The sequence below is a fragment of the Panthera onca genome, chromosome E1 (genome assembly GCF_046562875.1).
Source record: "Panthera onca isolate mPanOnc1 chromosome E1, mPanOnc1 haplotype 2, whole genome shotgun sequence".
NCBI classification, from domain to species: domain Eukaryota; kingdom Metazoa; phylum Chordata; class Mammalia; order Carnivora; family Felidae; genus Panthera; species Panthera onca.
This window is the reverse complement of record NC_138352.1, coordinates 26,030,633-26,046,182: the sequence shown is the minus strand read 5'-3', so window position 1 is coordinate 26,046,182 and position 15,550 is coordinate 26,030,633. Positions and strand designations below refer to the sequence as shown.

At 49.0% G+C, this 15,550-nt stretch overlaps 2 protein-coding genes across 19 annotated transcripts in view; one reads left to right on the top strand and one right to left on the bottom strand.

Moving 5' to 3' along the window:
- TTC19 (tetratricopeptide repeat domain 19) overlaps window positions 1-2,945 on the top strand; it is a 43,441-nt gene extending 40,496 nt beyond the window's left edge. Inside the window, exon 9 of the mRNA XM_060647189.3 lies at window positions 335-2,945. Within this exon, the coding sequence (XP_060503172.3) occupies window positions 335-514 (180 nt within the window). The 3' untranslated portion in view covers window positions 515-2,945. The remainder of the gene's footprint in view (window positions 1-334) is intronic.
- The window catches only part of NCOR1 (nuclear receptor corepressor 1), a 159,199-nt gene that overhangs the window by 8,248 nt on the left and 135,401 nt on the right, over window positions 1-15,550 (bottom strand). For 13 of the 18 annotated variants that reach the window (XM_078437694.2, XM_078437704.2, XM_081791167.1 and 10 more), the window contains 10 exons: window positions 13,325-13,534; window positions 12,697-12,846; window positions 12,264-12,371; window positions 9,232-9,397; window positions 8,558-9,051; window positions 5,698-5,826; window positions 5,119-5,276; window positions 4,746-4,969; window positions 3,373-3,513; window positions 1,546-1,688 (listed from right to left, as the gene is read on the bottom strand). In XM_078437694.2, coding sequence (XP_078293820.1) covers window positions 1,546-1,688; window positions 3,373-3,513; window positions 4,746-4,969; window positions 5,119-5,276; window positions 5,698-5,826; window positions 8,558-9,051; window positions 9,232-9,397; window positions 12,264-12,371; window positions 12,697-12,846; window positions 13,325-13,534 — 1,923 coding nt within the window. The remainder of the gene's footprint in view (window positions 1-1,545; window positions 1,689-3,372; window positions 3,514-4,745; window positions 4,970-5,118; window positions 5,277-5,697; window positions 5,827-8,557; window positions 9,052-9,231; window positions 9,398-12,263; window positions 12,372-12,696; window positions 12,847-13,324; window positions 13,535-15,550) is intronic. The other 5 variants (XM_078437696.2, XM_078437707.2, XM_078437710.2 and 2 more) reach the window with 3 other exon arrangements.

Sequence of the window (15,550 nt, the reverse complement as noted above, 5' to 3'; positions counted from 1 at the left end):
TCTGCCTTCTGAGAGAATGTGAAGATGAGAGCACCACATTTTTGTTGGTGACATTTGACGCTCTGTAAGTAACAGATGAAACCCGTGATGAGACAGAAAAATGTCATAATTTTTTTTAAAGAAGAAAGGATATCTGTAAGCCTGATAGCAATGCTGGCCAATATTCTAAAATATTTATCTTCCAAAGAGAGAGTTCACAACAATAACTGACACTGGGCTCACCCTTTTTTTCTCTCCGATGGTCAACCTTTATTAATCATAAAGCGTCAGATCCAAACACACATCCACCTGGCACTTTGTAGTTCACAGCCCACAATTTCCTTTCTTTTGACAGGGTCGGGAGACTAGTAGATCGCAGATCACAGAAATAAAGCAGATTGCGGAAAACCCAGATCCGACAAATCTCGCCGCATCACTGGAGGTACTTGAGGAAAAGATGGAGAAGTACGACTTTCAACCCAAAGGGAAGGTCTGGATGCCACAGAGCTTTATCCTACTGAGTATCCACCAGTGACGTGGGTGACGATGCTGTGAGTACAGAACTGTTACAAGCCAGCGAGCGCACCGCCAGAGACATGGGGTTGGCACGCCAGAGTGGGGCCACCGCCCCATGACTCACCAGTTAGGCAGTGTGCACGGGTTCTTAAACCTCCCTAGGTTTCCTCATCTGCACAACGGAGACGATTACACCGTGGAGGGTGTAGGGCCGCTGTGAGGATTAAGTGCCTTGTACGTGCTTCCAAGTGCCCAGGGCTATAACGACGTAACTGTCTGCCTGCCATTACTGTTATTCTATCTTCACCCGGTGGACTGATCGCATCTACAGATGAATGCTGAATGACTGAACAGAGATCCAGGAAGACACTGCTGGGGTAGGAAAAGTAACTGAGTGGCACAACACGGACTTGGAGCCAGTGACTCCAAAAGTACAGCAAAGGAAAGGTACGGACCCAGAGCAGCGCATCAAGATACCCTGATATTTATGCTCGTATTAAGGGCACTATATCCTAACTGCGTGCTCGTTGCCCAACACCCTAATACAATCTACACTCCTGAACAGTGATGCCTCTGGGGCAGAGCACACTTCTCAGAACTTACTGAGAGGCTAAGCTAAATAAAGTGGTTTCCTGCGGAGGGACACTCAGAACCAGCAGCGTGAACAGCTGAGGACGCAGGATGTTTACAGAGAGAAGACTTGAAGGACACGCTTTGTCTTCAAATGGCTGCGGAGTGGTCACGCAGACTCGGCCCAAACGGATAAAACTAAGACCGATGGGTAAAAAAAAACTACACGAAGAGCTAATCCGGCCCCACATTTGTTCAAAGAAAAGACGGACAGCTTCAGAAAGCAGCAAGTTCTTGCTCTCTAGCAGGCAATCTTCACGTACTGGCAGACATTTGAGAAGAAACTTTAAGATCAAATGTGGTTGGACAGACGCCTACAAGAGCCTTCAAACTCAAGGATCGCATGAGAGGCAACACCAGAGATACAATTATTATTAATGCAGGTTTTATTTTGGGATTCATGAAAGAAATCCCACTTACCCATATCAGAGTCACCTCCACCAGAGGAGTTCAACTTACGAAAAATCTCCTGCTTCTTTGATTTAACCATGGGTGACGTGTTTTCGAGCTTGGTGAAGAAGGAAGGCAAGTAGCTTATACTCCCTGGCGAGCGGGAATCATTCCTGTGGGGAACACAGTTATGCCTATTATGTCTGTTTCATGATGTGCTAACCTTGGGGGTGTACCCACTTCCCCATTTCGTGTCTGTGAATAACCCTACGTCATATATGGGGACACAAATACTTCAGCACGCTCATAAAGTTAGGACTGCAATGGAGATAATCTAGGATCGAGATTCTTAACGAAGACCGAATAAGCAACAAACGATGTTAACAGGAAAGTGAGAAACAGCTTACCATGATGCCGTCTGCTTAAAAGCACAGACACTGGTATTATTTATAGCTGCCACATACACCAGGAACTATTCACTATTCTACTAGCAGAACTGCTATGAAGTAGAAGAAATTAAAACTAATAGCACGACTTGCCTATAAAACAGCAAAAGCTCATACCTAAGCAATCAAAACCTGGGGCCTTCAACAGAAGAGCCACAATGTAGAAATAAAACTGCCTCTGTTAAAATCATTTCACGCCTCCCACCAGATGAGCTGAGTCTCATGTAAAGGGTTTCGCAATCACCTGCAGCTTCCTATACTAACACATCTTAAAGAACCAAATTTCCTTTAACCACGATGACCTAGCTAGAGCTGGAGATGACAGCAAAGAACAAACGGAAGGCTGCTGATCACCTAATCTGGCCGGGTGGATTCATTCATCATTCAAACATAAGAATACCTGCCATATGCCAAAGAGAGACAGATATGTGATAGAAAATGGGCAGGATGTGGCCCCTGTCCTCAAAAAAGTCACAAACTGAAGGGAAAGCGTAAATATAAAATTGAACGTCAGCCCCTTTCTAAAAACAGATTCTCCTCATTTTGTTGAAAGGTACCAACATCTATTTGCTTGCCCATGAATATAAACCATAAATAACTTAGAACACATTGTTTAAGAAATGCACTAGCAGTTTGGAGTGAGACCTTGGTTTAGAGCTGGACCCGCCCTCTATCTGCCCATGGGCACCTCCTAGATTCACCTCCAGGAGCATCACGGGAGTGTGTTCTACACCAAGGAAACAGCATACGTAGGGACTGAAAGGAATTCAGGGGACCGTAAGCAGCTTGACACGGACACAAGAGTGTGGTGTGAGGGGGAAGCGGCAGGAAACCAGACGAGCAGCATGAACCTGCTCATGAAGGAACTCAGGTGCCGGCCTACTGGCTTAGAGCTTGATTCCATGAGTTTTAGACAAATCACTCTGGTGGAAGTGGACCAGGCTGGGGCCAAACCAAAGGTGTCTAATGCAAACGGAAATAAAACCCAAGTAATTCACAGGGGCTGGGTTGGGGTCAGAAATAGGGAAGAAAAAGTCCGTAAAGCAGTTCAGCAAAGGTGCTCGTTAGGACTTCCCTTCCACGTGGAGTCCACAAGGCCTGGTGCACGATAAACACTCAAGCACTTCGGCTTCGAGCGACAGCCGAACAGCTGACCACGTGGACAGAAAAGGCTTTTTTAAAAAAGATCTAGAAAGGCTTAATTTCAAGAATAGTGAACACTTTTTTTCTGTAACCTATTTAAATGTGACTATTTCCCTAAAATCCACTGGAATTAGATCACCAGGGAAAGAGACTTCGTGGTCCTTGGAGAGTCCTATCCTGACACATAACCCGGAGGAGAGAAAAGGCACAGGACACACGCACGCTCTGACACGGGAGCCGCCAGCCGGGACACGCTCCTGCTCCTCACCTCTGCTCTGCAGGCTCCGCCCCTCTCTGAGACAGGAGCAGTACACTGTCCTGTTTCTCATGCACGACTGGAACCTGGGGTGGGGAGATGGGCTCGTAGGACTCAGAAGAGACGTGACTCCTCTCTGGGGATTTTCCAGGCCTGGTATTGTAACATATAAAATATTAGATTGTGCTCCTGGGGCCCGCCTACAAATCACCCTAGACGGTTTGAAACCGGTTCACTCATTACGTCATTAAGGAGAAAGGAATAAAAGTTGCTAGCTTCTATCAGAAAAAAAGTTGCCTCAGATCTTCACTATATACCGGGTTATCAAAAAGTCTGTTGGCGCTGCTTTATCCGTGCACGTGCACTGGTGGCACATGACAACCCGGGACAGGCAGCGGCCGATGCTCCGAGGGAGGTCAAGGTCATCGTGTGCTTCGGTATCACACCCCACCATTCTGCCCTTGTTACTCCGGTGAGCCCTCCAGGCTTTGACCTCTCTCTCTGAGTCAGTCAACACTGAACAGGTCTTTCCCCGTGAAGTTAAAAGAGAAAGGACCAGAGAACTAAACTGAACCCTGAGCACCCCATCAGGTAAGTCAAGACAGGCTCTAGCTGCCCCCTGCTAGGGCTGCGCGATTCTCTGCGGTTTCATGTTCTTCCTCCGGATACCACATTGGTAAAGATCACGTGATATAAACATACTGTTTAGACCAAAACAAGGCTTTGGCTTAGTGACTGTACATATTAAGAGCTACCTGTGACCTTTAAGTGTAATTAGTATATACGTACACGACCTGTCCTTTCCTTTCCCAGTCAACCCCATCCAAACAGGTGGCCATTTTTTACCATTTTTCTTTTGGTTCCTTGGTGGTTACCTCTAAACTAAATAATCTTACACTTTTCTTGATTTGTCAAACTTGAAACTATCTATCACCTCCCTTCCATGAAAGATGAAGAACCTGACTTTTGAATATACATTAAAAAGATACAGTACCAACTGCTCGGGCAGTGAACATTTTAAGAACAGACAGGAAAAACCCTCATTTGTACTTCCCAAGGAGTGAGAGTGAATAAACTTTAGGTGTATGAAATTAATCCCCTACCTTGTAGATCTATTCAAATTGCTTTACTCTTCAGAAACGTACATACAATTTGAAATAAAAACCATACTGGGGCGGCTGGGTGGCTCAGTCCGTTAAGCTTCTGACTCTTGATTTCGGCTCAGGTCCTGATCTCCCAGTTTATGAGACTGAGCAACGCATCAGACTCTGCTGACAGCTTGGAGCCTGCTTGGGATTCTCTCTCTGCCCCTCCCACAATTGCACGCCTGCCTCTCTCTCTCTCTCTCTCAATATAAATAAACTTGAAAGAAAAACAAAACATACCTTCCCCTGGATTTGTCCACAAGATTTTCTGGAGAGACCCTTGGACCTGGTCTTTGATGGTGGACAGACTGAGACTGGGATTCTGGGCTGTAACGATTTGATGTTTTAGTCCTCACAGGTGTGGACACCAAAGCAGATGGTGAATTTTGGAATGTAGAAGTGGGAGGCTGCTGGGGAGGCTGTGAGGAAACTTGATTTCTAGCAAAATCTTGTGTGATGATTTGCTGTGAATGAGGAGAGAAGGAATTGGTTAAACCCACGGAGTACTTGCCCAAAAATGTAGCATTAAAAAACCTGGACATCTCTTCTGTGACTCTCTGTGAAATGTGCCTCCCGCACGATCAAAAACAGAAAAATTAACAGAAGAACTTACACAGATGTGATCAGCGAGTGTGATCAGTCGGTGGGTCCTGGGCACTTGCCCCACCCCGTCGGCCTGTGAAGAGGGGGGCAGCTGCTGCTGTGGAGACAGGGATTCCTGCTGGGGTCGGTAGTGATGTAATGGTCCTTCGTATGGTCTGCTGGCTTCACCTAGTGGAGGGCAGACAGGTAGATGTCCTACTCAGGGAACACCCCTGCCTGTCACTCACTATCAGATTAAACATAACTCAGGGACACATGGGAGGGACACGGTGCTATCGCTAAACAGAATTCACGATCTTAATTTTGGAGGAAAAAATGCTTATCAGGACTAGTACAAACCGTGAGAGCATGAGTGGACAAAATATCAGCTATTTTCTGTATCGTTAAATATGAACAAAAGAGAACTCGATAAAAACTTCAAAATAATTTTCCACTGGTGCAGTCTTAAAGGGTTCTACAGCCATAAAGACTACTCTAAAACGAAAACAACAAAACCAGTTATTCCTGCACACGGTCTGGGCAGATGATCGGAAGCAAATGACACCTGCAGATGTGCAAACAGGTAAACCGGTGGCTAAAAAGTACCTACTTTCTGCTTGGTTTGCCTTCACCACCTCCGGCTGATAGGCCTGTAGCTTCTCCTGGGGCGGCGCTGGCGAGCTGGCAGGACTGATCACCTCAATAGCATCGCCAGGCGCTTCATACCGATGAGAAGATACTTTAAGAAAAGGAAAGAATCTTACTTTAAAACTAATCCGACGAGAAGTTTCAGAAGTCCAAATTCTTCAAATCTACTCGCATATTTTTGGTTTTTATTCTCAGAAACGTTCAGTGGCACCCAGGTTAGTGATAACAACCAACAAGCTCAATGCATTGGTTTCAAAGGTCCGCAAGTGCTCCCTCAGAGTCCCTGGTCTCTGTGGGACACAGGGTTCCTGAAACCGTGTGGCCTCTGAGACCTTCGGGCGGGGAGGCAGAGGATAGATGTGTGACGTTCTCCTGGGAGCAGAAGAACCCCAGGAAGGACCTTTCTCAGAGGGGAGATCCCAACGGTTCACTGCTTCTGAGAATTACAGTTCTGTGGGACAACGAGCTCTTAGAACTTTCAGGCTACACAGTGGCTTCGTTACCAGGATGCTTTTAAAGCTACAGATTAAGTAACATTATATAATGATTTTCTCAAATCACTGGAGTACTGCTGACAAAAAGTATTACTCCAAATAACTTCTTGGCACTGTTACACGTGAAAACACACAGAAATGGCAGGGAATGTCTGAAAAGTAGCAAATGCACTCTCCTGGCAGAAAGGACGCCCACGTCAGACAAGGTCCCCTCTGGGTAGCCATTCCCAGAAAAATAGGGTCAGTGCGGTGAGGGTCCAGGCAGCCGTTCCCAGTCTCGCCATGGCCTCAGAAGGACAGGAGAGGCACGTGTAACCTTCTGTTGCGGAACCTTCTGACTTTAGAGTGCTCTTTGCATCTATGGGCTGTAGCAAAGAATCCGAGAACACTGTCAGAGGCCCAAAGGGTCTATGACTGCCGGGATCAGCCAGTGTGATCAGTCAGTGGGTCCCGGACACAGGTGTAGAAGTTCGGAATGAACTCTGTTACCAAGCTCCCACCTACGATCCTCCAGGACTCAACTGAACGGCCCTTTCGTCCTCCCCCTTCACCAGGCCATGCGGGTTGCGACTGGCTAGGTTCTAGTACACTCGGGAGAACGGGAACCTGACAACTGGGATGGAAATGAGCTTTCGGGAACTAAAATAAATCACTATATTCGAAGTCATTTATACTACTTTGCAACTTCTGGAGCCCCTGGCATTCATCACTGTTTAAACACCCGGCATCCTGAATCTGCTCACCACGTCCGATATACAGTCGATAGACTAATGCTACACTGTGCACACACCCCTCTGGAAGCCGCCAGGTGAAGATGAAGGCACAGTGCTTCACCTGCAGGGGGAAGGACGCTCTGAAGAGAAAAAGTGAAAAGCATACAGGGTACCTGTAAATAGCCTGTCGGCTTCATGCCAGCCATTTACCCAGGGATAACCCAGTCAGAAAAGAAGACAGGTTTTCTATCTTCAGACCTTCTGAAGGCCAGACTCCTCGAGCAAGGTCTGCTCTGTCATGCCACCTGAGAAGAGGGGCTATCCAGCGACTAGCGAACCATGTGCCACCGCTTTCAGTAAGCCACAGGCTGAATCCCGGTCCTGGAACCACAGATCTTCCCCAGGGAGCAAGTTTCTGCACGTGTAATACCAATTTTGCAGATCTTCATAATCCCAGGCCAACAGAAGTTTCCTGTCTATACAACAGACTATCCAGCTGCCCCCCTTCTCCCCAAAAACCTCAGCCGTGGGGCAGATTTTTACCCAAACAAATTATAATTAGGCACGGGGTAAAAAGAATTACACGTCGCATGCTGGTGCACACGAAATCTCCAACTCTGTTCAGTTTCGTTAATGGAAACAGCAGAGACAGGACTGCGTGTGGTTAAGTTACGGCAAGCATTAGCTGACAGTCGCTTAAATACCTGCTGCTTCCTTCAGGAATTCCATACAGAATTTAGGCAGCTGTTAAGAATAAATTCAAAGTAACTTTTCCAGCATCTCACTGTAGATTTGTGAACCCTTACGGACTTAGAGGGTAGATGTCAAAACGACGAACCAGATTTGATCAAAATCCAACCGGCAGGGAGGGGGTGGGGGATGGGGGAAATCGGTGACAAGGATCAAGAGCACACTAATCGTGAGGCACACGGAGTAACAGTACAGAAGCGTCGCATCGCTACATCGCATGCCTGAAGCTAACAGAACGCTGTATGTTTACACCGGAAGTAAAATACAAGTTAAAAGAGACACGTGAGAACAATTTGAGAAAACGAGCACAGAATATGAGGCTGTGCGTAAAGGAGGAATAAAAATGACCAATAAATATATGAAAAACGTTGTTTGTAAATCCGACTTGCAAGACACATGTGATGTAAATACCAATTACCAGTAAGACGGTGGTGTCGCTTTTTAAAACTCTGTATCTCAGCAAAAGGACACAAGAGGCTGTGGGGTATCGACTTGAATACCGAACCACATCCTAGAAGACGCCCCTGAAGGGGCCTTCGTAGCCCAGAGCTTGACGACACATGTGTCATCTTTCAGATGCCTGAAAATGTGAGTGAGCTCTGTCCTACTTGCCAGCTTTACCTTTCCAAAGGCACGGGGTTCTCATGGAAAACACCTGGACAGGCATAGTTCAGAAGCTGAAGTTTAAATAAACATGGCGAACAGCAGGACAGACATTTTGCACCTGTAAACCCACCAAACCCTTTCATGACAATTATGAGCAAGGTCAGGATTTTCCTTCTACCGTATAGCTCTGCTTTACCTAGAGAAGAAAGTAATTCTTTACTCAGATATCACATTGCAAAACTCAGATGAAGATACATACAGCTACTAGAAGAGTCTGAACTTTGAGAGCCACGTTCCCTCGCATCCTTGTCCGAGGCAATTTGCCGGGTGATGATCACGTCTATGAAGTTAGCTGCGGTAATGGTAGTCTTCCCTCGGGTCCTTAGCTCTTCCTCATATCTGGATTTTGGAGGAGGCCCTTTATCTTTCCCAGCCTCTGAGTAAACTACCGAAGAGTGAGGCTGGGGCTTGCCACTTGGAAAGGCGGCCGAGGTGTACAGACACTGAACAGATCTCTTCTCCGCCTCCAGGCTTTTCTGCTCTAGCTGCTGCTGCTCACTAACTGCGGCTGACCTGCTTCTCAAAGTTTCTTCTAACCTGGAAGCTTCATGCTTACTCTCTTTCGTTTTGGAAACCTCCATCTGGGGGGCAGAGGCTGCGGCGTCCACGAGGGCGGCCAAGGCGTCCGCAGCGGTGCCGTAGCGGGAGGCCGGCAGGCCCTGGCTTATCGACGGGCCCCCGGCGGGCAGCGGCCTGCGAACAGAAGCAAACCACACACAGCTCCGTGAGGGGCGGGCTCTACCGGGGGCGCGCTGGGGAGGCGGCGGGGTCCACCCCACACCAAGACGTGTCGGGCGGCCACCGATCTAAAAGCGCGCGCTACGCGGGAGACCGTCTGTCTGTCCTTGGTCCGAACGTGTCCGGGAGACTCACATGATTCGCAGCTGAGCGCTTGGATCCAAAGGCGTGATTACACTGGTTCCGTTGGTTCCCTGGAAAACGCTGGGTCTCTGCTGCAACATGGGCTCCTGAGCTCTCACCGAAGGGGACGGGGAGCGGACATACCCGTGGCTGCCAGGTCGGCCCGGCTGTTCGGAGCCTGTGAAGGCCAAAAAAATAAAATAAAACAAAGAAGAGGGAAGGGACGACAAGCCCCGAGGAAGAACCTAGAGACGGCCACATTTAGGGACCGTTCCTTTCTTAGTTATTCCCGACAAGAGAAAACGTGAAGAAACTTGACGGCCCGCCCTTTGGCCTTTCTCATGTTCCACACGAGTTTCTCAATAGAGATGTAATAAAACCACGCTCGTAGCTCGAGAGAAAAACATCCACTCTCATTTACTGGCGCTTTCATTTCTGTGATTCCTGACAGAAACAAAAATGACACCAACAGTGAAGTACAGTTGATCCTTGAACAACAGGGATTTGAACTGCACCGGGCCACCTACCTGGGGATTTTTTTTTTTTTTTTTTTTAAATACAGTACAGTACCATAACTGTGTTTTCTCTTATCATTTTCTCATCAATTTCTTTTCTCTAGCTCACTTTATTGTAAGGACGTATATATGAGACATGCATACAAAATATGGGTCATCAACTATTTATGTTAGCGGTCAGGTTTCCAGGCAATAAATAGTAGGCGACTGGCAGTTTGGGGGGAGTCAAAGTTACACTTGGATTTTCCCCCGCTGCGTGGGGGGTCAGTGCCCCTCACCTGAGTATAGGGTCAGCTGTGCTCATACAAATCGGGGGGCACCTGGGTGGCTCAGTTAGGCGTCTGACACTTGATTTCGGCTCAGGTCATGAGCTCGCGGTTTGTGAGATCGAGCCCCCCCCCCAGTCGGATTCCGAGGTGACAGCCATTAAGCCTCCCTGGGACTCTCTCTCTCTGCCCCTCCAGCATCTGTGCGCGCGTGCGCTCTCGCTCTCTCGCTCTCAAAACAAATAAACGTTAACAAAAATCAGGTAAGCTCATCTCTCAGAGTTTTCCTCAAACTCCGGCGTGTTTACCGTTTCCAAACTCCCATTCGGCGCCGCCGTCTAAACATCGTGACGAGGACGGCACACGTGATGAGAGCTGCCACCACCCCAGGGTCCGAGGCGGCTTCACTCAGCCACAGCTCTCCCCGGGGACACGTTCTCTCTGTGGACACGTGATCACTCACACCGCCCCCCCCCCCCCCCCGCCCCAAATCAGCTCCGCTAACCACCTCCTCCAGCAGCTGAGCTGTTCTTGTTCGCTTGACCTCAGCTCTCCCCGAACGAAGCCACAACTTGGACTCTGTGCCGCACGGCTCGCTGGGAAGAGCTCAGACTCCCTCGCTCTTCACTCCCTTCTGCGCCGCCTCCGTTCTCCGCCCGCAGAGGCGCCGGCAGTTTTACCATGTGTCCCTGTCCCCACAGCAGGTACCGCCCGGCCGCACCTCTTCAGCAATTTTCTCCCTTCCAACCATACATCAGCTTCCACCAGCACTTCTCCATTCCTAGGAGAGGGCCTGCGATTTAAATTTCTGTTATCTCGGCCAAGACTATTCCTATTTACGCTGCCACCTGATGACGCGTGAGAGTCAGCGTGTCTTTAGTCACACCGACACAGAATACTCACAAACCGTTCAAGTGTCTGGTGGGAGAAATGGTGTCTCTCGTCTCGAGTCTGCGTGTTATCCGTTAGTGGGATCACGAGCATTTTCAAAATCTAGTTCCTACCGCAGTGACGCTTTAATTAAATGCGTTTCACGTTTGTATGTGGCCAGTGTAGGATCGGTACTCGGGTGCTACCTCGCTATGCGTTACAGCACTTCCTGTGGTCAGACGCGGTGATTCCCGCCTATCTGCGGACAGCAGACCGCAGCTACAGGTCTTTAGGCTTCGCAAGCGCGGAACTGTTCAAGATAAATCCTCAGGAATGACGTCACTGAGTCGAGTACGAGGACCAGCTTTGGACCCCCGCTCTATACTGCCGCCACTTCGATTTTAAGGGTCTGTTCCCCACGACCAGGAGTTCCACACCGCCCTCTCTGACCAGCCCCGCGTCGGGAACATCCCTCCCCGTAACCTCCAAGGACGGACCGACTCCTCTCCCCGCACGCTTGCCGCCTGGGGAGCTCAGCCGAGCCAGAGTCTCAACATTTACGGGGGACTCCCGGGTCACCAAGTCCAAGCCGTCCGTTGTCCTAAGCGCCAGATCTGTCTACCCGGCAACACGGACATGGGACGTGGTTTCATTTCACTGATGGAGCCCAACGCAAGAAGACAGATATGCCACAGATAAGAACGCGTGTCCCAGAGACGCATCAAAGCGTGTCCCGTGGTAAAACCCCTCTGCTCTTCACTTTCGTTATCCCTCTCTATCTCACGTGAGGGCCGATCTCGTTTCTCGTCTCTTCCTCACCCGCCGCGTCCAGTTACTGCCGAGTCCTTCCCGTTCGCCTCAAAGGCACTCTTCCCAAGCAGCTCCTTTCTGGCCTCTCCCAGGGCCAAACATCCCAGGCCGTTGTGAGCGACCGTCGCGGCCTTGCTATTCTGGTGACAGCACGTGCCCCCCTCCGGGGTTCTAATCCACCTCAAGCCCCTCCTGTGTCCGTGCCCCCTCGTGTCACCTGCCTCCCTGCCGAATGGCAGCACCTGTCATCTCCAAGCGCCAGCCCTCCTTCTAACTGTATTTCCACTCTTCCTCCAAGTCCAGCTCGACGAGTCCAGCGTCAATGAGCCCCGCGCCCAGTGTCTTCACACAGCATCTTCGTAGCCAACTGCTGGGGGCCAGATCCAAATGACGCCTTCCCCGTGAAAACGTCACCTTCCTGTTCCAAATTCACGTCTGCACCGTTTAAACCTCGATGGCGCTCTCACCTGTCCTTCACTTACGGCCCGAAACCCCTTTCTGTCTCAGGATCCCCGTGTGTGAGACGACCTCGGCATCCCCACGGCAGGAGCGGGTGCGGAATGAACAAAGCCACGCCACTCACCCGACCGCAGGTAGAGGTCCGAGGACGCCGCGGCTATCCGCTCCCGCTCCTTCTCGCGCTCCCGCTCCCGCTCCGCACTCGCGGCCGCCGCAAGGTGCGTTGAGTGTCCTGTAAAACACGCCAAGTCCACCACTTCAAGACAAAAACATCAGCCTGTCAGGTACAAACGACGTGTGAAGTCTCAAGTGGCTGAAAGGTTTCCAAAACGCTCCAAACCCCACGTGTGGGAAGGTTAAGAGTTTTGGATGACAACTAAAGCCCAACACGAGCTTTTAGGATGTTTCTAGAGTAACTGGTGACAGAACGGCATAGAACTATTACTAAATCTTAAGTGAAAGACCAAACGGGGGACAACCGCCCGAAATGCCTTCAAAGGCCGTGCTGTCAACACGGTGGTCGTGTGTTGGGGGGGGGGGGGGCTGCAGACTCTCACCTGGAGACATAGAAGCAGAGTTGTATGGCCTGGGGGGGAACGTAATCTGTGTACCAGGAATATAAGTGATTCTGTCCATGGGTGGAGTACTTGTTCCCCCTGGATGAGGCACTAAAATTGCTGGAGGCATATTGGTCAGGTCAATGATTCCTGCTCAAAAGACAAACACGAGAAAACTATGTCAAGTATCAGTCTTTCTAAAGATACAGAACTGTATGTGGCTATTTTATGTGGTTTATCTCTATAACCCAGCGATACTTTGTTATACGGTATAAATAAAAATGGCCAAGATCATCATCACTTTGTAAGGCCGTCTTTAAATCTACAGAAGGCCGTGAAATACTGTGCCCCATACCGGTAACCTAAAAGCACGAACAGATTACAGAGGGAGGCAGCAAACTGAAAACACAATGATTTCAGACACCCAGCTCAATGACTTCATTTAGTTAGTTCAGTGTTCACCAAAACACCCCGTCTGACACACTTCTTCATTTGCCTTCAAGGCCTAAAAGCTACACGGACAAGGATATGGCTGCCTCTTGATTCTTTCCATCATCCATTCAATAAATACTCATCGATACTCAGCACACATAACACACTCGTGAAACCGAAACGCAAAGACACACACCCCTCGTTGCCGGGTACGGGAGACCCAGCTGCTGCTCCCGTGGGGAGAGGCCTCTGGCCACATCTGGGCGCAGGTTCACCTGCATCTGCTGTGAGGTAATGTAATCATTGAGGATTGTCTGTCTCGTGTTCTCCATTGCGTAAAGCTGATACTGACTCGGGTAAGCTGGGGTTGGTGAGAGCTGTCTCTGAAACAGGTAAGCGGCAGCTGCTGGCGGAGAGAACAAGAGAAAGGTGTTCAGCTGACTGAGTCCACGTGAGGTTCCTGTGCCGAACATCACCCACAGAAAGAGGCGGGGCTCTCGCTCTCCAGCTAATATGCGCGTGCAGCCCTTACTCGGCGTGGGTAGGAACGGAACAGGGATTAAGGGAGATTCATTTTAGACCCCGACACATCAGCGGTATGAATATACGCATTCTAAAGTCAGATGTGAAAGGGGCGCCCGGGTGGCCCAGTCGGCTGAGTGTCCGACTTCCACTCAGGTCATGATCTCACGTCAGTGAGTTCGAGCCCCGCGTTGGGCTCTGTGCTGACAGCTCAGAGCCTGGAGCCTGCTTCAGACTATGCGTCTACTTTGCTCTTTGCCCCTCCCCTGCTTGTACTCGGTCTCTCTGTCTCTCTCTCTCAAAATTAAACATTAAAAAAACCCCTTTTTAATTATAAATAAATCAAATCAGATGTGATGGAAAAGGGGGAGAAACTAGACACAATAGGAGTGTGAACCTGTTTACCAAGTAGAACAGGAGCTAAAAAACTTCTCCGCTAGTTTCACTGTCCATCTTTGCCACGTAACTTTTACTTTTCACCTAAGTCTCAAGGGCTGCATTTGAGAAATTATTTTTGTAGTGCCGGTCATTCAACACAACCGAACAGAAATATATGTGAACACGCTTTCCTGGGGCTGAAGAGGATTAGTCCACGAGCATTTAATTAATCCATGTGTTGAGAGCAGAGAACGGCAAACTTAAAGGCCGGACGGTAAATATATTAGGTTTTGTGGACCGTATGGTCTGTTCCACCTACTCCACTTTCCCACTGTAGCTGCACAGACAGAATGAAAGCAGCCACAGACAAAGCATCAACAAATAACTGCCTGTGTTCTAATAAAACTTTATTTACACGAACAGGCAGCAGCAGGATTTAGCCCCCTGGCCATAGTCTGACTAGCCTAGGTCAGAGCATGACACGAGATGCTAGGAAGGGGTAGGTACGTGTGGTAAAAAGTAGAAGGTAAAGTCTCTATGCTCAAAATATTTAGAATCCAGCTCCAGCTCAAAAATAACCAGTAAATAAAACTGCTACAAAGGAAAGGACTAAGGTATAAACCTTCAACGTTGTCTGAAAACTTGAGTGAACTATTTTACATAGACACGTTCTCCCCAGAAAAACAAATAACCAGTTTTCTGGAATGTTTGCCACCCCTTTCTTCACCCGGAACTCCCAGCCGGGTGATTCTGTCAGTGGAATCTGTGGGAACCCCTGCCTCAGTTCTGGGAGACAGTCCCTGAAGAATTAAATGTAGGCTCCTCTGAAACTTAAGTGTTCTCAAGTGACAAACGACCTGATGGCACTGATACAACCCTCAGAAGGTACAATATTTCCTACAGGCACCTCGCTACTAGAAAGTGAAACTAACACTTAGAAATCCTGGCATACCGGTAACGAACATCTCTTCTCTAAGGACCACAGTAAAACAAAGGTGGTCTGTGTCCCAATTTCAACCTGAAGGGTGTGACAAGCGAGCAATTTAGGGGAGAGGAGAGGATGAGCAGAAAACGCATTTGAGGCAGGGTCGGTGGGCGAGGGGAGCGGGCACCGGGGGCGGGGAGGACAGGGTGCAGCTGGCCCAGCAGGTGCATCAGGACAGCCACCGACACACTGCCGGGGCCCCTTTCCCTCAGTAGAGCACATGACCCTGAGCCCAGCACAGACTGCTCGCTAGAAAACCGACGGACTCCTGCACCTACAAGAGGTATGTTCACCCACAGCCAGAGGCCGTCTGTCTGTTCCAAAGTTCCTTCCTGCCGTACCTGCCACTGTGATTACGTAACTTAAAGAATCTGGAGGTTTGTTGAGGGAAGAACAAAAAGTGGTTTCTCTGGAAACTAAGTCAACTGCTTTGGAAAGACTCAAGACAGAAGCTGAATCACGTATGGACAAGAGAATTTTAAAAGACAAAAAAAAAAAAAAAATCTGAAAGGATTCTGTAGTGAGATTCCTTTCAAG